Here is a 26,482-nt window from a genome sequence, read left to right as displayed (position 1 = left end):
GCATTTGTAAAATAAATTTTGCAACTGGCTGTATGTTTTCTCGTTAAAGTGCTAAACGCAGCTGATTACGTGAACTAATGATAAAACAAGTCAGCATTAGTGGGAGATCAGAATTGTACAACAGTGGAGGTCCTCCAGTCTTCACAACAAGTAAGCCACTAATAGACCTCAATCACCAGCCTCTTGAAGAGAAACAGTTGTAGTTTCAAGCTTACAGAGATACACTTTCAGAAACGATTTTTACCATATTTTTTTGATAAAACCATTCAAGCGCCCTTCCATTACAAATGATTAAACAGTCAAAAAAGAAAAACAAATGGGGAAGTTACTAAAGTATGCCCTGTAATATGATTTTCATAATATGTTTAAAAAGACAGTATAAAAATGCAGGATTTATTTTAAGGATCATCTTATATTGGTGATTGATAAATGTGACCCACAAAATTATTTTGGAAAAGAGGAACACGAGACCCTACTTCTCTGTATAACCGACCCCCATCTTAGTGTATGTGCTTCCCTTTAGAAAAAGGGAATGACAACTATTCAAAAGGTTCAAACATTTGCACCTGGAGATATAAAGGTGCAGAAGTAGAAGTGATCTATAGCAACAATATGACTATTCAAAGTCAGCTGCAATACTCCACAAATTTCCTACCTAACTCAAACAGCTGTAAAGAAAACTCAATGAATGGACTCATTTACAAGCCACATGTTTAAAGGATATAAGAGAAAGCTGAATTCCTTATATTAGGCAATACGTAGGCAGTGATGACTAACTTAGTCTTTCATGGACTTGTTCTGCTATAATTGATCATTTTTTAAACTAAGGGAAACAATCTGTACAGCATTAACTAAAGTTACTTATATTACAACAAATAAATTAAATACCAGGGATTGTGGATAAATATGTCTTCAGTGCAACTGGCAAAACTACAGACCAGTTTCAGGAAATCTAATAAATATTTCTACAGACTGAGAGATGAGAAACAGATTACATTGGCTATACAGTAAATACTGAATGTGAAAGCATTCATCAATCTCGGGATGTTGGCGTGGCTGGTAAGTTTAGACAAAGAAAAGTTCTTAAAAAAAGTATCACCCATCAAAATTTAGCTTCACAAAATAAAGTTTTCTCTCTTCTACCTCTGTGACTTATTCGGGGCTGTAAAGGTTATAAATAACTCCCAAATGTGGCAATTATTAAAATCAAACCTCTCAGCTGTCAGTAAAGCTTTTGAAAAGTAGCTAATCTGAATTTTGCCTTCAGGCTGTGATTTTCTTTTCTCCTTCTTACAGACAGCCTGGCTGTCATCGTCCTGAAGATAACAATCTACCTCTTGGTAACATTAGTCATACAGAAGCCTTTAAGGTGCACATATTACATAAGATACACTTTTCCAAAACTCAGCACTTACTTGTGCGAGACAAAAACTCAGCTTTACACAGACTATTCTCTTCTCTGAAGAGTGCAGCATACAGGAAAGAAGAAAGAAGTTAATACACCAAGCAGATATGGAACTGTGTATGAGAGCTGTTAATTCTGAGACATTTCAACATTACATAGAAGGAAAACAAAAAGATAACAAAAACAAACTCAGAGGGCATATGCTACTCCCAGCTCTTACTTAGATGAAGGGGAATGGCAAATATTAACAGCATTCTGCTGTTCTATTGGGTAATAGTTCTTTTCCAAACGGTAGGCCATAAAAACTTGAAAATAAAATTTCTTACACCTGAAAAAACCCAAATTCCAGTAGCCGGGATGGGAGAATATGTTAATGGCGTAACAATATGTCAGTCGCTTCACAAAGGGGTCTTGTATGGAAGTAAAAAAAAACCAACCCACATGGACTTTGCAACAAGGGTGAGAGTGATACTGAAATACTGTGGCATACGATTCTGTGGACAGACAGGACAAAACTGGAATGTTTTAGATCGAAATGCAAAGCATCTGATGTAAACCCAGCATAATGCATCACTCAAATGCACCACCGCTCCTGCCAGGCATGGTGGTGGAAGCATAACGCTATAGTTTTCTTCTCAACGGCAGGACCTGGGAAGCTTGACAAGACTGAAACTGGTGGGGACGTTGCTGGGTACAGCTCCAAGGTACTGACAAATCTTACTGGGAGGCCTACTTCAGACTTGGAGCTGGGACAAAAAGTCACATTTCCAAGTACACGTCCAAAGCTACACTGGAGGGGCCCAAGAATAAAAAGGTGAATGTATTTGAATGGCTCTGTCAAAAGTCCTGATGGCAATCCTACTGGTAGACACTGGAAAGACAATCCTCAAGCAACTTCAGAAAACTTGAGCAAATCTAAGAATGGGCAAAAACTGCACCAAATCAGAATGCACAGCTAGAAGAGACTTACCCAAAAAGACAGCTAGTCAACTGGAGTTCACATATCTGAGTAACCACGTAATCAAAATATTTTACACTGACATTTACTGTAACATATCCTTAGCCATCTTCAATCTGAGCATTCATGGTCTGAATAAAATATTAAGTTTAGTAAACTCTGTATGCCTCAGTGTATGCTTCATTTAGCAATTTCAGAAAATGAGAAACCATAGGAAGGGTATGAATACCCTAGGTACAGTATGTTTTGCTAAGCACTGTATATGTATATTTTTTTTATCCTGAAGGTCTGTTAAATGTTAACTTGATTTGTTTATTGAAAACAATACACATAAAAAAAGCTGTTTGACCTAAGTGCAAATGGGCATGTTTTCATTTTCAAGAACAGAGCATATGATCCAGTATAGAGAGAGAACTTGTGTTTCACATTTGAAAGACTTTACTTATCTTCATAAGATATAAAAACACAAATGAAAGTAAAGAATAAAAAGCATATTGTAAATATACAAGTCATGACAGACTGCTCTTGTGACATGCAAACTCTATCCTCCTCTTTTTGTGTGGTCTTGTTGATTCTAACAATATCCTCATTATTTGAAGCCATCAAAACAGAACAAAGCTACAGTATATTTCCCAGACTCTTTCCAAATTTTGAATTCATAAATCACTGCTTTTCTTTGAGGATGCTTTGTCATTACATTATAAAAAGGAAAACGGAAGAGAAAAGATCATATTGAAACAGCCATCTCAAAGTTATGAGTTATTCTTAAGGGTTGGTATCAAAAAAGTTATGCATGTTGGTTTGATCTCTTCAACTCAGTTGTAAAAAAAGTTAAACTGTCATGCACGACTTTCTAACAACTTTGATCTCTACTTTTTTTAGAAGAAACTGACAGTATTCCATTACAGCTACAGCGTGTGACTCACTTGCTCTACTTTAACTTTTATATTGAACTCAAAATCAAATTCAAGTGGCAAGACATTTTTAATGCTCTACCTACCTTAAACCCTGCACTCATGATGATTTTGTACCTGTGGTGTCTTACAATGAGGAGAGGTTAAAGTGGCTGATTTACATTGGTGAATTCAGATATGTCATATAATAACAATATCTGACAGAAATATGTGGTTTGACATCTCTTCTTTTCTTACTTATACAGTAAACCCTTGGTTTAACAGCTTTCGAATTTAGCAGACAAAATCTGATAAAAAGATTTAAAAAAGTATATTTATGATACAAAAAAGGCCAAATTTCTTCGACTGTGTTGATTACAATTGTAAAAAAAAATAAACCAAAAGTCCAGAAAGAACACATACTAATTGAAAAAAGAAATGCAACACCTCCTCTACACTCTGGCCCTCCCATCTGCGTGGAACAGGCTAAAGAGTGACTCATCCGTGAAGAGGACCTGAGGCCACTACCGACGAGTCCATCTGTCTGGCCCAAGCCAGCCGGGTGTGAGCAGAGGCCCTCTGACAGGTTGCCTTGCTCTAAGTTCAGCAGCATGGAGCGCCGCCTCAATGTCCTATCACTGATGCGGGCATTGTGTCTGCCGGAAGTTTCAGAAGCAGTACGGGTGGCAGATCTGAAACGATCTCTCGGATGGACCAGTCTGATGGGTCGGTTCTGCTCTGGTGTTGTCACTCAAGGGCGAACGGATCTTGGACAGTCATCTGTCCTGCCAGTCTGCTGAAACCTTCTCTGCAGTCAAGACACAGTGGAGCGGCTTACTCCATATTGTCTGGCAATGCTGGCACATGACATGCCTGTCTGCAGCATGCCAACAGCCCTCTCCCTTGGTTTTGGTGACATTCGACACAGAAAACTGACTAAGTGTGGCCTTTTCCTTGCCGTGACCTAAGCTTTGAATTAAGGCCTTTTTAAAGGTGACATGATCAGGCATTGTTCCACCTGGACCTCGTTGTTTAAAAGTGCATGTAACAAGCTTTCGTGTGATTGGCAAGTTGTAATGTCTCACTGCACAAGCTGTATTGCTGGTCAGAGGGCTTAAAACAAATTGACAACTTTTTGTGAAAAGACATAATCAATAACTATATTATTCTAATTCCAGAAAATGTTGTGTTTCTTTTTTCCATCAGTATATATATATTGCTCATAATTGTGTGTTTGGGGCTGAAAAAAAACATTTGTGATGTAACATTCGACAGTAATGGATGTCCTTTTGTTAAACTGTGGGTTTGCCATACTAAAACAAGAATATCAGTTAGATGATATTTAAATATGACACTTCAGACATTGTGGTCAAACTCACTGCAGATCATCAAGGATCCTAAGCATGGCAGTCCTTAATGAAAGGTTTAATTTAAAAGATCCATGTTTACTGCATGAAAGATATCAGGTAAAATCAAACATGAAGTAAACTTACAAAACATATCCTTCTAGCAGCTAAAACATGACAAAAATATGAAAGCTTTGTACAACATGAAAATAGTCACATCACATTTAAACTTTAGGAACAATGGTGCTGCATTTTGTCATGTTTCTGCACTCACCCAGACTGTTGTCGCTGCTAGTTGGCCAAGACGCAATGCGATCCCTTAAGTTCTTCTTCTTGCAGGAGTCGTCCGATTTCACCGACAGCTCTCCTTCCTCCTTTCTGATCTCGCTCACAAGCTGCATGCGACAGCGCGTGAAATCCTCAAAGGAGATCTTTCCCCGTTCGTCGGCTCCAAGTTGGTGCATAATCTCAGCCACAGAGTCTTCCATGTTGAGCTGCCGGCAAACCATGAGCAAGTCATTCCTGAAAAGGGGCAGGAAGACCACATTGCTGTGTAAGATGACAATTACTGGGAGATGGGCTGTACGCTACAGTACCGCTGCCATGCTGTTGTACCGCTGCAAATGAACTCACCCAAAATATTTACAACCATAAGCAGTAACCCCCAGTTTGGAGAAGCTGAATTTTCCTGTTTGATACATGAAATGAAAAATCTTGTTTCCTCTGTGCAAATCACACCAATTACTGGACTTATTAATATCAAACTGAATCAAGATATATAAAATACAATTGAGCAACAACTAATCAAAACATTAAGATAAAAGGTGATTTCATTTCACTGACTGCTATACTGTACTGCATTTTCTTTGCACACTGGAATAAAACCAATACAAAATGAAACCTTTTTTTCATTTTTTGCCCAGCTGGTCAACCAACTTTTTAAAATAATAATAAAAAACATATGCTCATAGGTCTTGAGAATGCAACTGTTCATAAAACATGTCTTCGTTTGACATATCAGTTATACCAGATAGTAACGATAAGCACATTCTATGGTTATGCATCAATGCTTTTGGCCAGAAAAGGACTTTCTTTAAATGGACATATGCAATGCATAGAAATGCATGGTAATTTCACAGGTAATTAAGAGTACGAATACTAGAATGGTTACCGATTTAAAGCTAATTAAAATACACTACATTGATACATGTACATATATATTGTGAGAGCCATTAAAATGCAAGGGAAATTCCGAAAATTATCCAGATCTGACGTATATTCTCAACCAGGCAAGACACACCATAGCCCCTGTCCAACACGGGATTTCCTGCCTCATGAAACAAGGTGCTCCATTTCATTTCTGCAACACGGCGCAGGCATTTTGCAGAACAGGCTAACTGTCCCTTCAGTTCCTGCTGCTCCTGATTATTTCCTTTGTAGGAAGTGAAAATTGGTAGTTTAAATATGTCTTAACACGGGATTGGACGTCTTCAAGACAAACAGTAACTAACTGAATAAAAGAAGACACATTTACTAGATTTCTGTATAAATGAAAGTTAGTCTACTTCTCATGACACATCACTGTGTAGCAGGTTAAAACGCCCTCTTCTGCTGAAATCCCAACAATAACACTGACTGATGTCAGCCTTTTGCCAAGTACAGGGCTCCTTAGATCTCTACAAAAAAATGTCAGGCCACAAACTGTACTGAAATACAAGCACCCATTATGAGAATACTTTAAGCACAGAGTGGATTTTAGTAGGACCAGATGAGAAAGTGGTGTTGTGTTAATCATAACCTGAAAGAAGGAGGTATTTGCGTCCAACAGAAAGGATTTGCTGGCCTTGATATTTAAATTCCTAAATGATTAAGTAATCAGGGGAGCGGTGTTTTGACATGATCCTCACAGAGAAGGGTTTCTTTGAACATACATTTATCACTGCTGCTGTGACAAGCTACTGCTGAGTGTTTACAGCTTAACACACCCGACCCTGGGCACAATACAATGAATAGCTGAATCAGGCAAAAAGAATTTATGATGCTTTTTTACTCCTGCATTTCAGGAGGATACTTTAGTCACCCATCCACATGATAAGTAAACCACAAATCACAGAGAAAGATTCACAATCCCTTAAAGGAAGACAGCTGGACTGTTATCTTGCAGTGTACTCTTAATACTGGCACCCAGGACAGTAATCAGAGCTGCATCAGCATTAAAGTGAATTACAAACAATATTTATTTCAGTTCTACATTAGTGCTAGAAAAGTGCTAAGCAATTATGCCTGTGTCTGACACGTCTTTTATTGATTACAAGTGAGAAGTATGATGTTATGTTCTACTAATTATTCTTCACTAAATTCAGTCTATAGCTTTTCTAGGATCATTATACTCTACCGACAAATTACATTTGTATCACTTGACAAAAAATGGCAGTGAGTATATTAATGTATTGTAGTTGTGAATAAAATCATAATCACTCTCCTGTAATTGTACAGTAAGTGCTTAAAATTATAGGTAAGTGTGCAGATGCATTACATTAAATTAAAGCTTTTTATAGTTTGTATCTTAAAACCCAAAGATGCATTAGTTGTATTCTCAAAGGCTGTGGCATGTAATCAGCAGACAGGATTAATGAAGACCTTGACTGAATCGGTCTGGTACAAAACGGAGTCTAAAATGCTCTTAGCCAGCCATATTACTGCCTGAGATTTTGAGGCAGCGGAGCATACACTGCCTGCAGAACGTAGCCTACTCGCACTCTGACGCGCTGCATGGCACAACTGTAAAACGACACATTGCAATCAATCATTCCACACAGAGCAGGCTAAGAGAAGTCAACAGAAAACGCCCTGTATGTATGTATTAAAACTGGTTCTGTTCCACCAGGATTGTACTTTACTGCTGGAAGCAGGGCCCACGTGTGGCTCCGGAGCCCATGTGTTTGCATTCCTCAAGTGCAATGTGAAAAGAACTGTGCCCATCTTCTGGAGGGTGTCACTAAAGGAGGAGTCACAGTGCCACATTTAGAGGCAAAAGTCTATTGCATACCATGGTACAAAAGGCCATAGTTTTCCATTTCCAGTAAGCATTTTTTATCGTGAGGAATGCCTATTGTTGATCAAAAATGTTTCTGAATGGTGCATCTACCTAATGACTATGTATCCGACATCTTTTTTCTATACTATCTGTGCATAAATATCAGAGTCTTTATGCTGAAAACAGAGGAAAAGTATGACATGAAAAGCAAAGTGAAAGAAAGGGTATGGATTTAAACCGAATAAAATAATCTAAGATTTTTTCTCAAAACCATAAGTTTACACAGACATGTATCCACGTCAAAATCAGAGTAAAAGATAGTTAATGTATAGCACAAAATAACTAAAGAACAGACATTCATAATCACAATTCTTCATCTTAATGGCCTGTAAAGATTTCTACTTGCTAAAATACTGCAATTTTTAAAGATAAAGAAAATGACCCATATTTTTTCTTTGTATTAGAACATGCTCAATTTCTATGAAGCCATAATTCTTCAAATTGACCTGAACAGAATATATAGTGGACAAAAATATTTTGAATTCTCTGATACAATCCGTCCTGTAGATGGCCGGTCCGTCCAGTAAGCGATCATAAATTAGTATAAAAAAAGACGACGACTACAGCACTGAAAGTGGAATCTGTCCGAAAGCCCATTCTTGGAAAAAAAAAACAACTCCAGCTAATCTAAAAAAAAATTAAATGTTTATCCAGATGTAGCATATAATAGGTTAAATCAGGGGGAAAGTGCTTATGCTTTCACACCATAATCTTGATTGCATCTCAATAATACCTTGTAAAATTTGCTTTCTCTCCAGCTAATGCAAGTGGAAGCGCCAGTTCAGGAGGAATTATTATTCTCAAAATGTGTTTTATCAACTTTCTGACACAATCTTCACTTCAGGAAATAAACAGTGCGCAATTCTTTTCAGTAAGAATAGATGGAATTTCTTTAAAAATGTGGGCCAATAGCCAAAAAATATATTTCAGCTTGTTTTGGCACAATCTATTATTTAATTGGGAAAGGGACTTCCTTTAGTAAAGGTATTTAAATGCACTTAAAGTATTTACTAGGCAGAAAAATGCTGTTAGAAGGTCAATGGCCGATTAAACACTCAAGTGAGATTACCATTTGAACCTTAATGCTTATCTCAGGACCTAGCAATCATCATGACAAGGTGTGAGATACTAAATAATGTGAATAATTTTTAAAAGAAAGATATTTAGCAAACCCAAAGCCATGAAGAACTGCTTCTGGCTTTAAGGGTTTTCTGTGGCTTTCAGAAGTGACAGCTTGAAATGAAATTCCTCTAAACCACATATACATTATGCAATGGCACATATCACATGTGACTGACTAAAGAAAAAATCTTAATGCATGAGAAACAGGTTAGTCCATAAATATGGAATTCAACTCCCTGCAGGTTAAATGTCGATCTCAGAATGACAAACTATAAAGATATGAAATTTAGGTATGGAAATTTTCCTTGTTTACTGAATAAATCACAGCAATAAACCTATCATTGGGGAAAGCAACTGAATGTGACTTGTGCAATCATTACACTGAAAGATGGTTTCACTGATGAAATCTTGTTATATTTTTCTCCTTTCCAGCATGGAAGAGTTACTTGTTTAAAAAATAATCTCTGTCTGTTATGCTAAACCAGTACTGCTTGACCTTTACACACTTTTAAAACAAAATACCACAAAACCAATATGAAATCATTTTTGAAGATCTTGGCTGATGCCAGTTCGTGGCTGACATTGCTAATTCAATAAGTAAAAAGTATTTTAAGACCAGCTTCAGGCAATCTATGTGGAAGAGGTATCAGATCCACTTGACAGGTTTTCACTTGTGATTTTAATTTGACCTGAGTAACTATACTCAAGTCACCGAAAGACATACAAAAATTGAGACTTGAGATAACGCTGATGGTTTAACAATGTTAACTCTGGGAAACCAATAATAATAGACCATGTCTCAATTTCAAAACAGGTAGGAATTATTGAAATCAAATTTTGTAGTAGAATATCTAACATTCCTAATGTTAGTAACATTAGAGTATTATCTAATATTGTTCTCCATCGGGGTGGCAAAGTAGTGCAGTGCTTAGAATTGGTGCCTCACAGCGCTGGGACCCTGGGTTCAACTCCAGTCCTGGACTGTTATCTGCTTGAGGTGTTCACATGGGTTTCCTCTGGATGCTCCGGTTTCCTCCCACAATCCCAAAACATACTGGTAGATCAATTAGCTGGGTCCGTCTGCCCTGCGATGGACTGGCGTCCCATCCAGGGTGTACCCTGCCTTGCACCTGTTGTAGTGGAGCCAGAGCCTATCCTGGCAAGCGATAATGTGTTCATAAACTCAAAATCTGCTACTCACACATGCTATTGCTCAAAAAATAGATTTTTGTCACCATCACAGGTCAATATTTGTCTGTACCAATAATCAAATTGCAGTGTTTTAATATTTTTTTCTTAGTTTTTCAATTTTCCTGAAAATATGCTATTCCAATTACATTTATCAGTAAAATAAGAAAGCTAAATTGTTTTCTGTAGGTGGGATTCAGCTTTTAAAATGAAACTGCACAAACCAACTTCACTGCAATCATAAGCCATTTTATTTGTATTTTCTTGTTTTTATGAAAGAAGAAATATTGCCCCGAGGCGGCTTTTTTGCATCACATCAAATACAATGTTTTGGGGGAAATAACGTTTCAAATATTATACTTAATGCTCTAAAGCTGAACATTATTATGGCCAATGTTAAATACAAATTGCACAGAACACCGGCGTGTACTGTATGTAATCTCACAGGAGAAGATTTTATACTTGTGGGTTTCCAATTATTGAGTAGTAGGCGTGTCTCCCTCTGGACAGAAACCAGGAGAAATGCAGTCTGGTATACAATAGTCACAAAAGCACCTTAAAAACAATTCCAGGAAACCACAAGCACGTTCTTTTTTCATAAAGCTGTGAATATTCAAACTTCCATTAGATACAAAGCATAAACATGCGTTCTAAATACAGATATGGTATTTGTGAATGGTATTCACTATGGACCAACTAGAACTCCAGCACAACTCCACAAGTAGTTTTCTTTTGGTTTGGTTTTGTTCCACAGACCTTTCAAGGCAGTTTAACATTAAAAAGCTTTGACGGTCTACTGAGTCAAACATCAGCTGTGCTTTAAAAGCACATTTTTTTAAAGACAGGCAAATGTGTATGTTGGATTGCATACCTTTGGTGTGTTGTTTAAGGAGCACTTTCCACTAAGAAACATTTAATCAGGAACATAATCTGTCTGAGCCTCTGCTCCCAGTTCAGGCTGAGTTCTATAGCTTGGTGCCTGAAGTCTCAAATCCAGGCTATGCTACAGACAACATGGCCAAGAGCTCCTCGAGGGCTACAAACAGCACAACACTTTGTCAGCTGGAGAACCTTAGGCTCAGTGCAGGGTGGAGGTTCCTATCACAGCTCAGCTGCCTGCAAGTTTAAATTTCCTCTGCTGCACTCTGGCTTCACAATGCATACTTCAGATGGTGCATGAAAACCTTCATCTCTCCCAGAAATGTTAAGTTAAACTGTCATTCACTATTCCAAACTGGTTGGGATAGAAATGGAAAGAAATACTAATGACCAAAAGAATAAAAAGATGCTTCTGTATTTGCTCCATCAGGCTTTCAAATACAGCCATTAAGTCAAGGTATAAAAATAAATATTATTTTTTTTAAGGATATTCTGCCAGCTGATCTCGGTTTAATAATTAAATATGAAAGTGTAAGAGAGTTAATGATCCCCTCGCCTTCTTTATAATTAAACAGCCACTTCTTCTTTGGGATGAAAAGAAATATGAATCGCAAGGAACTATAAAGAAGCTATAGTTAGTTTTGGTGACGGCACATACTGCAGTTTTGGGAAGATATCGCCGAGAATTGTAACCAGTATTCATCTGAAAACTTGCATGAACATTGCAGCCAGTTAAAAATATTATTATAAAATAAATGTGCTGATTTGGATGTCTATGGAGAATTCCTGAGCTATGGCAGTTATCATCCAATTTACAGAGGCTTTCAAAAGTATTAATTCCCCTTGGACTTTTTCCTATTTTATTTTGTAATAGGATGGAATCATAATGTATTTAATTGCTATGGATTTTTTGCTATTGATCAACACAAAACGCTCATGTCAACTGCAATCTGTAAAAACCCCATCTAAACTTTCTTTATAATTCCTTTCATTTCATACTGTTTTTTTCATCCCAAACAATCTGAAATGATTTTACATGTAGGAGGGAACCCTCTTCATCCAAACTGAAGTAAGCCTTCACCTGTGTAAGTCCAGCGGTATCTAAACACCAGCAGGTACAGTACACTACAGAGCAGACCAGGGAGAAAACTGAAAAAGTGCTTTACTATTTGAAATAAATAGTAGAGATCTCCTCTACTAGAGATCAGTAGAGATCTCCATGATATTCTACTGAATTAACACTTAATTGCTGAATAACAAGGCTCTGATTCTAAACGAACTTATTATTGACCAGAAATTGGATTGCTTTTATTTTAATGAAACATGGCACTTCCCGATAGAACTGACTATTTGCTACTGACAAAGACTGAGAATCTTGTAAACCAAGCCCGCATGGCGTTTTAGCAGTGAACCATCTGAGATGCTTGTCTAAATACAGTTCTTGGGCAGAACACAATGTCTTTTGAGTGCCTGATTTTTAATACAAAATGATTTCAGTCTCTGGTGGTAGGTGGACTGGTCTTAAGGTGGGCAGATCCTCCTCTTTATCCAGTCTTATTGGGAATAAGGGGATATTTTCCTCTTCCATCTATTTAATGTTAATTAATCATGTTAATTTTTCACAAGTAAATATATTGAGCATATAATAACAACAATATGCACATATTTTAAAGAATCTGTTTTAGGAAATTATGTATACAACATAATTTTGATTAACTGATTAACGGCTACAGTATACTGTATGCGCACTAAGTCACCTCATTAGTGAAAACAACAAAATACATTTATTTCAGCTGGGACTGATAGCCATTTAGTTTGTTTAGGTTTTTTTTGCCAGTATTAGGTGAAAAAAAAATAGCATACAAAAATAAAAGTATTCAGATGCTGAATGACGATATAATGTATATGGATTTATAACTGATCCTTTATAAATTGTCGGAATACGCTCATGTGACGTCTGAATATGGACTAAATCACCTCATTAGTGAGAGTGTCATTTGGGTACAGGTGATGAGGTGATTTTATGTGTTGAATGTCAAGTCTGTTGGGGAAAACTAAACACTGAAAGAAACAAATATGCATGGCTTATCAAGAAAACAATGCCATATCTCGTCATAGATAGGCTTGCTAATAGTGGAACAAAGTCATCTTTAACACTGAATCAAGGTTTCCTGCAGTGTGGTGTAGATGTACAGAACTTTACACTAATCGTTAAGTACAACAGACCAATTAATGGAAAATTCCAAGTGGGATGGTCTGGCTAGGCTTTCTAGATACTGTCTAGTCATTTAATAATACAATTTGCAGTGATTAATGGCAAACTGTCTACATAGTGCTACAAAGAGGTCCTAGAACCTCACTAACTGCACGCTGTGTAGGTTCATTCTGATGGAACAGTCACGCAGATCAACTTTGCTCATGGTGGTTCTATAATAATGCTTTTGTTAGAGATGAGAATGTCACTCCCTCCGCTGAACCATTGATTTTCCTGGCTGGGATCTAGGGCAAAGAGACTGCTGAAAAGGTACTTGATCATTTAATGCTATTCCAGAGGAAAGGGGCAGAGTTTTCAGAAGACTGCATCAGCAACCTGGTGTAGAGCACGCATCTCAAATTTATAGCTTGTATGGCATCCAGTAGTGGCCACAAGTCCAGCTTGTAACTTTCATAGTAGACTCCTTACTGATTACGAATGTTAATCGGCATTAGGAATTCACATATGTAATGATCGTTTTATAAAATGTCATTCACTAAGTACCCTCATCTCCTATAACCGTGATGACTACACCCACAAGCATTCGTTAGTTCCTCTTGGTTTCAGCTATTGATGCTACTAACGTCAGTGAATTGATAACCAAAATCAGAGCTCATACCCACGTCTACACTATTCCCACACTCCTACTGAAAAAGATCTCTGTTCATTTGTTACTAATCTTTTCAGTGAGTCCCTGAAATTTGGTACGTACCTGAATGTTTACAGTCTACTAATTTAATCCGGTTTAGACCCTCACGTATCCAGTATCTACCATTGTATTTCCAATTTGCCACCTTCTCATAAAAAAAAAACTGGAACAGGCAGCTAAAGTTAAGGCAAAGCATAAGAAAAAGAAAGTACTCGTGTCTTAACTATTCTTCTCCTTCTGGACTTGATACTGTTAATCACTTTATGCTTTTGGAGCACATGGGAAGAGGGCATTTAGGCATTGGTTTATGTTCTTTCCATTTCATTATTCACTTAGCAATGGATCTGTGCTGGGATATTGCATATTTTGGTATTTACAGAATACATGGTTCACCATCATGGACGTTTCACTCTTATGCTGCTGACACTCGTTTACTTAAATAGGACTGCTGTGGTTTGTGCTCTTTGCAGCCATCTGGTATTAAAATCTGGATGCCCAGGCTATGCTCATAGATTCCTAGCATCAGAATCAGATAAAAAAAATTTTGGACTTCAGTGTTGTGTATGATATTATGAAATCAATACTTGACAGAAAACAGAATACCAGGCTTTACTTTTAACCATATGTTATCACATGACGCACATGTGATGTCCCAAGAATTTACATAACATCTGCTGTATCCGATACTAAAATATTCATCATCATCATCATCATCCTTAATTTAATCAAACTTATACAACTGAATGTATTGCTAGGAGTATCTGTTAATGGATTAAATAGGCTTCAACAGTGTTCTGCACTTTGTCTTAACTAAAGCGTCTCTATAACAGCACATATCTCCAGTCCTACCTAAAGTACACTATCCCCACTGAAATACAGGAAGGACTCCTTCTTGCATATAAGGCACTGAAAAGTCTGGTGCCAGGTTATCATAAAGCTTAAATGCCAAATCCATCAAGCCTCTTAAATGTACAGTAGCACCATATCTGTAGAACCCACTGTCAAAATCCAAAAGACTGAGTGCTGACATTTATAAACCTTGCATAAAGACCTAAGTTTTTAAATAGAAAATGTATAATTTAGTTTTACTCTTTTTGTGGGTCAATTTACCGTTTTTTTCTGTTAAACTACTTTGTTTTTGAACTACAGTAAAACGGATGTTGAAATTGCAGAGGTACAGCAAAGGCAGAATAATTGTAACACATTTCACTAGAAAATAAAGAGTGGCAAAATGGCGCTTCCTTGTCTTCATCAGTTCTTTGTGTGATTAAACATCCCCAATATTGTCGATCGCATTATTAATGCATTATTGTGTACACATTTGGAAATTTTACACAAAATCACATTTACACAATGCTAAATAACTACAGACAATCCCCAATGTATGTTGGGATCAGGGACCAGAAAGTCACAACACATCAAGGGGAATTGTTCCCCATAAGAACAATGTAAATATGGAGATATCAGGGCCGCAAGAGCATAAACTTTGCCTTATGAATTAAAGCTGGAGATTTTCTCGCAAGAATTAAGGTAGTAGAGTCAATTAGGGACCATAAATGCATAAACAGTGGGTTTTTCGCTTGTAGCTAATCAAATACAACAATATGACACCATAAGTCCAGGTTAAAAAATAATGCAACTTATAGCAAAATAACATAAATATCCATTAGTTAATACCCATAAGGAATAATGTAATTAGCTTGAGGTGTTCTCAGCATACAGTTCAGACACCAGTATATGCATTTAATGTAGCTATAGCCTATAAAAAACAATAAAAGGAAGTTATAGTGTAACCAGCTCCTTTTGTGATGTCCTCAAAACAATAAAAAGTTATTGTCTGCTATGGGGCAGATTTCTTTTACCCACACTGCTCATGCATTTAAACTTAGCAATCAAATCTTCATCCATCGTTTGGATCAGTGACATATTACGTAGTGGTAAGAAGTAGGCTTTTATGATGGGGCATAATGACTCATGATCTAAGGCAAGTATAACCACACCATCTACAAGAGTGACTTTTAATATTAAATGTTGCACTTCACAAATGTTTTTCATTTCCAGAACAAAATAATCCTCAAACCTCAAAGTGTAGCAATTTTCTACATCAACTTCCCCAAATCATCAATAACGTGCAAAAAACGTACAGTATAGTGGTGCAACATTTATCGGCCAACATTAATGCCTTACATTATTATATACTTTATACTGTAGTATAAGATCGCTTTATTAGCCATTTACAATTTCTTGCATTAGGAATTTGTCAATGATGTCCTGTACTTTGGAGTCACTATATTTGTTAAATCAACTGGATCATATTTACCTCCTAATTGTGATAATCACTGCTCGTACCGGACAGAGAGCAGCATCCTAAGTCGGTGTGGTAAACCAAGGTGCACATTAAAGGCACAATCCTCGTGAGTGGAGATGCCATCACTCAGCTAACGAAGGCCTGGCCCAGCCAATGGGCTCTGTCTCAGGAGGATTCATTGCAGCAGAGGAAGAAGTGGACAACTAGTGGGAAAGAATGACTGTCGAGCTCAAAGGAGATGTCACAAATTTTCTCCCGGAGTCTTTCACTGGGGAGAGCATTCAGCTTCTTAACGAGATCATTTAATAGTTCCAAATCCCTGGGGTAGGTCTCTACAAACAATTTCATCTTTCAGCTCCTCCGATAGGCTTAATCTGACTAATGAGTGAGAGCTTCCTCGCACAGCCACTTTCAAAACCCAGACTGACATTCCCTGTCGCCGCTTAAGATGATTCTGATGTACAGAACGAGCTGAATGACCAGGAGAACCAAAAGAAAGTTCCTTTTGGTTTTTAAGAACTTTCAATATGTTGCAGACGAGGTCCCCTTTTTCCCCCAGAGAGCGGCTGCCCATGACAGGGCTTCCCAGTGGCTAAGAACATAACGTACGTCACCTCCGCCCCATCAATGGGAAGTAAAGATGGCTGCTTAGAGAACATTCTCTCGGATTGGTTGAGAAAGCTACGGCAGGGAGATGAATCCCCTTAGGAAGGTTGTGGAGGAAGCATCTGAGGTCCCAAAAACTTTCTGACAGAAGCAGCAGGCATGGGCGGAGCTTCCTCAGGGTCCGGAGCAGACAGCGGTGCAGCCATGATAACTGAAGAATTCTGTGGCCACTGAGTCAGCTGCTCATACTTTCAACAGCAAATTTTAGTTCGTCCAGGCCAGCTGAGCCCTGAAAGCCATCGTGACAGGCCAAAGTGTGATGAATATTAACTTTGCTTGCTGGATTCATTTTTTGGCTTGGTTTTACTAGGAAACATAGCTGCTGTTACAGGACAGAGAGAACCATCCTTAGGCTGCAAGGTGGAGCAAGCAGGTAGGCATGTATTGATAGTAGCGAGATCCAGTAGCAAGACTTTTGTAGCCAGCAGGGTAGTGAAAGTACACAGGGATATTCAGAAGTGTAGCCAGGGCACACATATGGATCAAAACCAGAAAAACAACCAAGCAGCAAAGAGAAAAATCCAAAGTAAAGTGAAAACATGAGCGAGATCCATAGCCAAGGGAAGACAAGAGCACAAGGGGAAGTCAGGAAAGTCAAGATTAGCGCAATGACTCGCTAAGTCAGAGAAAAGATGATTGGGAATCTTAAATATCCTGTGGAAACAAGGTAAGTACTGATTTAATAACAGCCGACTGGGGCTGATTAACCATCCCTTCTTGTTGTCATGATGACAGACTGACAGGTGAAGCGGCAGGAATGTTGGTTGCCAGGAAACATCTTCTGGTATTCTTCCTAGAGCAAGAACGACAATCACAAGCAACAGACGTTTAGGCTCAAAAGGCGTCAGTGCAGAACACTTGCCAAAGAGGGAACCTCAGAGGAGTTATATATTATAGAAATGGATAAATTTGTAATTTCTCAGAAAACCAGCTTTACACAAATAAAATACAAATCACAGTGTCTCACTTAATGCGACTCTGAAAGTAACAGGAAGTGAGCATCCAATGATTTTAATGATGGCATGCAAGCTTGCAAGATTACCGACACAAATCCTATAAAAAGCCAGACAACTCATGTCATCTTTCATAATAAGAGTTTTTAACAAAAAACTATTGCATTTCTTAAGAGTCAATTTAATGGATTTCATAATGCAACAGAAAGGTTTCAAAAGCATGAACCACAAAGTTTTATAGCAAAATAATTTGTGTAGGTAAAGGGTAAAAATTTCTGCTGAGAATAACTAAAAGCACTCAGATTCTCCATATTCATTGATTCTATTAGACAGGACATTGAAGATCTCATTTGCAGGTGTGCATCGTGAAGGAACATGACCTCCTCAACAAGTTCCTACTAATAGGTACAATTGTATCACTTTTCGACAAGTCATTTAAAGAAAGTGTCTTAATATACTGTCTCACTTGTTGGTTTGGCGACATCAGTACCGATCATTGTAACAGGCTGTAAAAATAAGTAGCAAAATAATTAGGCAAATCAAAACAACTTAAATATCCTCTAAAAACAGAGGGCTGTAAAGAAAGCCAAGAGCATTAAGGAGTGTGTGGATCACGCCTCCATTGTGAATTTACACTACTACCATTTGTAAGATGTCTCTGTGTCCCCAATTTTTCACCCCCAGTGCAATATCACTCTCAAAAAATGTAAAGTTACTTTGTTATCTCCCGTAATACTATTGTTCTGCCTTTTTTTGCTGGTAATATTTGTCTGTCTTTGTTGTACTGAACTGTGCCATAAAGCAAATTACCCCCAGGGGACAATAAAACTTGAATTGAATTAATGCTCTCCGATTCTGTTTCCATTAGGCGCACTGTGTCTTCTATCTGACCCATCCATTCTGGCTGTTCCATAAAGAGGTCTGGAGAGTGACAACCGCTATAGTCTGCCACCTTCTGTGATTCCTAATCAATTTCAGGAAGATTTGAGTTCCGGGCTCTCTGAAAAGATCCATTTTGGAGCCTCTGGATCTCTGACCTCCCACTGTCTAGGCCACAGGAGTGCTTCACTCCACTCTTTCATTATGTTAGGTTTTTCATGTTAACTCTCCTTTAACTTATTGGGCATTAAGATTTTATATGCGACCAAGCCCATATGTCACTGAATTTCCAGTCAACCTCTCCAATATGACAAACGTTCTTTTCCAAAGAAGATGTTAAAAAAAAACATTTAGCCAGGCTTATATTCTATAAACCAGGAATGCTGATCACACCACCTCTTTTCAACCTTTTTTATTCTTCCCAGTGGATGGCTTTAAGAAATCCCTTATCTCCAGAACACAGTCAGAAGGTTTCATCTCTTGTCTCCTCCCAGTGCAGCACCTCGTCATCATGGTGCAAAACTATACACAACCACAAAGAGAAAAATCCTTTAGTTGCTTGTGGTATTTCCCGATAAGGTACAGCAGTCAAATGTCCCGGTCATTGCCACTCTCATTTACAAACTTCTCAATATCACTGTGGGAGTTTTATTAACTCATTCCACCAGAATGTCAATCTGTGGATGGTATGTTGTAGTATAGTACATACACTGCAAATCTTAAACACTCATGTACAGTTTAGGGAGTACTGAACATACAGTTAGTATGTATGGTCTGCTGTAATTTCTGAAGGAATCCATACCCTTTAAAATTAACCCACTCAGACACTGGGCTGTGCTTAGCTGTAACACCATGAAATAAAATAAATTATAAAACAACCCTCTTTCCACCGTTACTCCTCTCTAGAAGTCTAGAACTTGGAAATTTATGTGGAAATGGAATATAAATTACTGCCAATGGCTGCAAAGGGAATCTATCAAGTGCTTTTGCTGGACTTGTATACAGTACTTCCACTGAGGTTTTTTCTAAGATTTGCTACACCAGACTTTAACCCATTAGAAACACTTAAATACCATAACCAATGTCCTACCTCTGCCCTAATATCCTGACGTAATGCAGAACATAACCTTTTTGTGAAAAATGTGGCTATTATAATCTCTCTCTGCTCTGTCCTATCTGTACTCACAACAGCAACCCCTAGTGGGTGGTCTAAGCAAATCAAAGCTTTCACACTTTTCTCCTCAACTTTCCCTTATTGGTCTCTACTTCAACCTCAGAAAGACAACCCATGCCTTCACAATACAGTTTACCATCTCCACCAGATTAGGAACATCTTGCACGTATACAACCATTTCTCCAAGCTTTCCCACGTGCTGTATCATATTAAGGTGGTTTTAAACTTGTGACTAAAACAATTCCTGCTTCTCAACACAGTGCTCACTGCTAAACCCTAAGCTCCACTCACTTCCTGTGCTAACACAATAAAATCCCCAATATGCACACACTCTGTAAACCGTACTAAACAAACTAATGAAATGAGATGCCATCCAGCAGTGCCTTTCGCTCCACAAATAACATTTCACTCTTTCATTACCTAGATTAATTCTCCTTTAAACACCACTCATCGCCGACTGCTCTGGAACTTCATTGTTCACACACACAAGTCAGTTTGCTAACTTGTATTTAAATCTATACCTGACAGACACCCCACCATAGGCCTGTCCCACCAGACTTGAAGGACACAGAATGTGACATGGGAACCTAACTGAAATCCTCAGAGCCCTAACAAGATCCCTAGACATTTTCAGAGTTCATCAGAGAAACGTGAACCAAAGAACACAGATGTAAACTAAGCCGAAGTGGATTTCAAACTGAGAACAGGATAAATTTTCCTACAAAGAGGGTAGTGGGAGTCACCCAACAGTGTTGACAAAGCCGATATCATTGTTTATTTCAAGGAATGACAGGTTAATATCCTTGGATGGATTATCTATACAAAAATCATGTGAGTTAGATGGGCCAAACAGCTTCCTCTCATTTGTAACATTTCTTAAGTTCACTGAGGTAAGGACTCAACAGCAACAAAATGAGTAAAATAGATGAAATGCAGGATCAATAAATTCCACTTTTCATAAAATAAACCCGGCTTTCTGTTAAAGGGCAGAGGTTATGGAAACAAGCAGAAAGATATTTTGGGCTTATGAAGTAAATGCTTTCAGTTTTCAAGCCAAACATTTTAATGCCAAAGGAAACTTCAAAAGAGCAGGAAATCTGGGAACGGGTTGTTCACACCAAGGCATTCAACGATCTGATGTGAAAACTCTGCCAGAAGGATAAATAAAAAATAATCCACACTTTTTTTTACCATGTGTACCGATATACTGTATTTACCAGTGAATGAGACAGCCCAACAGACTCAAACAGATTCAAACCAGGTACTGCTTTTGATGCAAATAGGTCAAAAACAGAAACTGATGCACAACATATTTCACCACTACCTCTATAGAGCATTAATCTTGATAATTTTACCACCACCAACCTTCAGAAAAAGGCAACATTATCAGATTTCTCACCTATTTGTGCAAACAAGGGTGTCTTTGTAAAAAGTCAATAAGACCAGCTTTTTACTGACCTGCTTTTAAAGAAAAAAACTACCACAAGCAAAAAGGAAAACAGCAGGAGCATCTCCCTCTTGTTCAAATGCAAACTACTCCTAACATCCTAACATTAGTTCCAGGCACTCCTTCTCAAAGCCAGAGGTCACACATGCTGCAGGCTGTGTCATGAAGCAATTTCACCCAGTTTCCATACACAGACTTAGATACAGTATTGTTAGAGAGAACATGATTATGGCTTCTTTAGGGCTTTTAGTTTCATGTTACAGTAATGGTACCAATGATGACACTTCTTGCTGTACAACAACCTGAAGTAATGTTCTTCACAAGAGTTTTGAACTCATGGCATTTAACAAGTACAGTATAGAGCACTTAAAGCAAAGCTGGATGATCATCAGAACTATAAATTAGCTCAATGTAAAAACATCAGATACAAAACTGACAACTACATGTAGTGACAGAATGAACGTCGGTACACTCTTGCGGTACTTCACACACAGCCAAGCCATCAGGCAACTTCACAATTTTCGTATGTACTCCTGTTCCTCTTTTTACTAATGTAATTCATTCCCAGAAACGTACATAAAGAAAAAAATATTCCCAATATTTCTGATGGGGAAAAATTACAATCTGTTCTTGACCCCAAGAATGTCACCCCCTACTTTAACGTTATATACCAAAAACGGCAAAAGAAACAATAACTAACATTCATACTGTGGTTTGTATTTCTAGTCATAAAAACACAACCTACCTAATTAGACTTCATTAATCATACCTAAGTACTGCACTGTACAGCAAACACTTCATTTACTTTTGTGTAATTACACACACTCACAATTTTCATTTTAACACCTTTCAATGAAGTCTAAACCACATATTTTCTTCCATGAAAAGAGCACGCACACAATATCAAACAACGCATGAAGCAAGAAGCGGTGAACCGTATCACACGTCACACTGCACGTGTGTCTCTCGTGTCACTCAATACGAAATGTGTCGTACGATTCTGGTTTCAACATTTTCTTCATAGTTTCAAAGTTGGCTTTTGTTATTCAAAAAGTGGGTATTAAATTTTCATTTAAAAACTTGTGGAAAAAGAGGTATGGGTATACTGTATATTCTTTATTTTAAAGAAAACACTCCAACAACAGAAGCAGTTTCAAAAGTCAAAAGTTACATTTAATTGAAGAATATAGTTAATTTAGTTCAGCAGAGAGGCACAAGCCTTTAGTTCACTGCAAAGGTTTCGCTAACAGCTCATTCAAGCCAGCAACCCCCCATGACTTTACAGGGACAGGGCGATAGTTTTCACTTGAAAAAGCTTTTGAAGGGAATAAAACCTCGTTTTATGCCTCGTTAAATAAAATGTTTGAAATTGGGGAAAAAAAGGAGCTTGAAGTTGAAGGCACACCACAAAATTCTAACATTTAAGTATCTTTGATTTATGAAACACCATGCATAGAGCTTTACTTTGTACCCACAGAAGTCGGTTAATACAAATCCAAGCAGCTGTTCTTCAGGAAGAAGTGCTTAATGACTTTCATCAGCATGACTGGACTCCTCTCAGACGGCTCAGCCCAAACAGCTGGTTCAGAGAATAATAGCTTAAGTTTAATGGTTGTAAATTTTCATTTCCATGAAAAACCCAAATATATTAACGCATTTTAAGTCAACCTCAGCTAAAAGGGCATTCCTGTATAATGTGTCCGTAAGAATGACAGAAATACAAATCATTGTATAGTTACTCTGATACTGAACACCCCTTTTAAAGCGAGGATTTTTTTTACATTATCAACAATAAGCCACCATACCACTAAGGCTACCAATACATATGAACTGTGACACAGTTTCATAAAACTAACACATTAATAAATACAGGAACAATATGTTTTCTCACCCACACCAACAGCACCACATCTGCACTGACCTTAAACATGAAACAATCAACAGCAGGTGTTCCCGCTAGGCAAATATCTGATGCCAAGAAAGGATATTTGCTAAATTGCCATAAAATACCCAATAGTCTGGGAGCAGAAGGCCATAAAATTTGACATGTAAGTACAATAAGAAACATACAACAGACTCAAAAGACAGATCTTGCTTATATTAACATTGATGGTGATTAATACTAGGTCATATACACAAAGTGCCTTAAAAACACACTATTTTAAAAATATTTTTTCATTTTAAAATTAGTTCTAATGACAGTGTATAAGTCTTAATTTTTGTTATTTTCCCTCCTGAACATCCCCCTAAAATACGCATAAGCCCCAGCTTCATACTGACTTAATTTCCTTTTGCATCCCCTGGCATGTCTCTTCTGATAATTAGGAAATAACAGTCTCAAACAAATTCCATTCTTGGGTTAAAAAACAGAATGTTGCGACTCAAAACAGACAAAAAAAGAACCGAGTAGCAGCAGGACCCATGACTCTACAATGTCAATTCAGTCACGTTTGAGGAAATCATTCCAAGCTATCAAACCTATAAAAGATAGTGGCATTTTTCCCTTAATGATAAATTGATACTAACTGTAAAATGCAGAGCTTTCATGGGAGCTGTAGGTGTTATGGATTCAAGAGCTTGGGCCCCACCGTGCAGATGGAGCGGTCAGCTCTCAGTATCTCGTGCGCAACACTGGCAGTTTCTCCTCAGGCTGGTTGCTGCCAAACTGAGTCTGGATGGAGAAGTTAAACTACGTGGAGAAAGGAGGTGCTGGATAGTGGTCAGCCCACTGGAGTTGCCCAGGGTGTACGCAGACAGACAGACTGAGACACAGGAAAGGGAGAAAAAGAAAGGCCGGTGCAGGAAAGAACCAGCAAAGTCCACAGCTGTGCTTCGTCCACAGGGCATCGCAAGGTAGAGGGCTCCAACTTCCAGGAAACACCAAATCAGGGCGGTCCGACTGGAGGGTTCCAGGAGCTGGTTCAAGGCGCATGCCCTCAGGGGGTATTCTCCTCAGTCCTGGCCAGGCGTGCACTGTCAGTGCAGTCTCCCTGAAGACAGTTCTCCTAGGAAGCGCCTGAAAGCAGACGGAATTGAATTCCCAGGCACCGTCTGAACTGGGTCTAAGGAGACATCTGCTGAGGCCCCGGGTCCGAAGCAGAGACCTGTCCTCAAGTCCCGTCAGCAACTTGAATCCTCTGGACAGCACAGCCCCAGGCTGAGCTCCGAGGTACAGCCCGAGAGAACTGGAAACCAGGAACAGGAAGGGGATCCACTGGGACACTGTGAGGTGGCTCAGGAGCATAGTGATGAAGAGTGACATCAATGCCGGATCGTCGAGGAGAGAAAGCACAGGGTTAAACCCCCTCAGAACACCTACCGCCGTGAGAATTCTCACTAACGACAGGTGTTCTGCACAAACGGTCTTCACGGCGACCAAGGCAGCCGGCCACTGCGGCTGCAACACACCCCAGAGTGGAACAAACCCATGCCAGAGCGGTTGTAGCTCACAACGTGCACTGCAAAACCTGAGGGGTACACACTCTTTCCAATACAGGCGACCTATTTTACAAATGCTTGATACTGCAGCAAAGTTTTGCTTCCAGTAATTGAATTTAACATGTAAGCAACTTGGTCTGGTAAAAATAAAGTAGCAAATATTTTGCATGACAAACATTACACATACAGTAAACACACCCAGTCACCCTAAATCACAGGGGATACATTCCCGAGCAACAAAAAACACATACAGACAAGTTCTCCTAAATCAGATATACACCTCATACGTCATATATACAAAAACTGAAACAAGACAGAAAACAGAGGATTACAGTTTTTAGTTGTCCATTCTAAAAATTAACTTGAAGCACACAATTTTACAGTTCTAGACTGCAGTTATCGTCATGAAGATGGGATGAGAACACACATGAAGATGTATGATCACGAGTTGCTGATGGTGGCAACGGGTGCCTCAGATGATGGAGAACGTCGTTCATTTTCCCTGCTCTTTCCAATTTACGTTTCGGTATTGGTTAAAGGATTTTAACACAAAAACAGCAAAGGACTGCGAGCTACTGAATCAAAGCAGAGCTATTAAAAGAACTGGGAAGAGACTCAGGAGATACCCGATGGGGAACGAGGAGAAAATAATGCGAATTTTGAGATGCTAGACTGTCAGAAGAGCTTTGGGGTCACCTTTCAGGCCAGGCTTGTACCAACACCATGAGTACGCAACATAATAGATCATAATACAATCTGTATTCACTATAAGTCATTAAAAGCAAATCCCGAGTCCTTGGTGGAATTTTTGAAACAAGTCTTGTGGTTTTCAGCTTGAACACATTTACACTGGCTTCTGCACACTTTCTAAAACAAACAGTATTTATTAAAATTGCAAAAGATATTCACTTCTTACTTCAAAAGGCAAAGGAATCTGATACAACAGATCCCATACCTTGTGCAATTAAACTCTTAGAGTTGTGCCAAGAAGATATTTAATAATTCTTTTCAAGTCTTGGACATAATTCTGTGCTCTCAGTGTTAGGAAAACTGCGGTAAAGTTTTCTCAACCCCACCAAAGTTTCGTCTGTAGTACCAATAACTATAATTATATCAGTGGATGCCAATAAATCAGGAACGTACAGTAGATCCATTCAGCATAAATGCTTAATGTTTTACCTAATTATTATAGCTTAATTTTCACACAATGATGTTCAGTAAGATGGTGAAAACAGGACAATATTAATGGAAACCAGACTTCCCTGAACATACCATAAGAACACTGGTATAGTTTCATAAATAATGTATTAATGCTCAAGTAGGTGGGTTACAATTTCATAATCTTAATATAAAAATACCTTTTAATATAATTGTTACCACAAATTTACCACCTTCAACCCTGCTAAAAGTCACCTGCTTGAAATCTGAATAAAAAGGTAAAGGTAAAAAATATTTTTGAAAACAAATATCTGAAATACAATGAATAAATAATTCCACATTACAGGTCATACATTGTAATAAATGTTTCAACAGCATAACATTTATAGTAACATTTACGTAAGTGGAAGTGCACAGCTGTCAAGCTCAAATCACAGGCAACTGTCCATTTTTTACATTCCCTCTAAATCAAATGTTGGGAATCAGTTTGTGATTGAAACTCGCTGTAGAGCGATGATGGCTTTTGGCTTATTTTACTTTCTGCATGTCTTATTTTTAACTTTTTTCTCCCATTTTCTCCCTTTCAAGCTACTGCATTAGACCTGTTATGTTTTTCTTGCTGCCTGCTGTCTGCTTGCCACATCCTGCCATGTCAGACATTCCAGTGG

General features: G+C 38.2%; 1 protein-coding gene across 2 annotated transcripts in view; it reads right to left on the bottom strand.

The window, feature by feature from the left end:
* Positions 1-26,482, bottom strand: part of mcc (MCC regulator of WNT signaling pathway) — a 203,397-nt gene that overhangs the window by 170,973 nt on the left and 5,942 nt on the right. For both annotated transcript variants that reach the window (XM_088629945.1, XM_088629944.1), the window contains exon 2: positions 4,877-5,124. In XM_088629945.1, the coding sequence (XP_088486071.1) occupies positions 4,877-5,124 (248 nt within the window). The remainder of the gene's footprint in view (positions 1-4,876; positions 5,125-26,482) is intronic.

This window comes from Lepisosteus platostomus, chromosome 4, assembly GCF_059453375.1.
Source record: "Lepisosteus platostomus isolate fLepPlt1 chromosome 4, fLepPlt1.hap1, whole genome shotgun sequence".
NCBI classification, from domain to species: Eukaryota; Metazoa; Chordata; class Actinopteri; order Semionotiformes; family Lepisosteidae; genus Lepisosteus; species Lepisosteus platostomus.
Note: the sequence above shows the minus strand (reverse complement) of the source record. Positions and strands in the feature narration are given on the sequence as shown.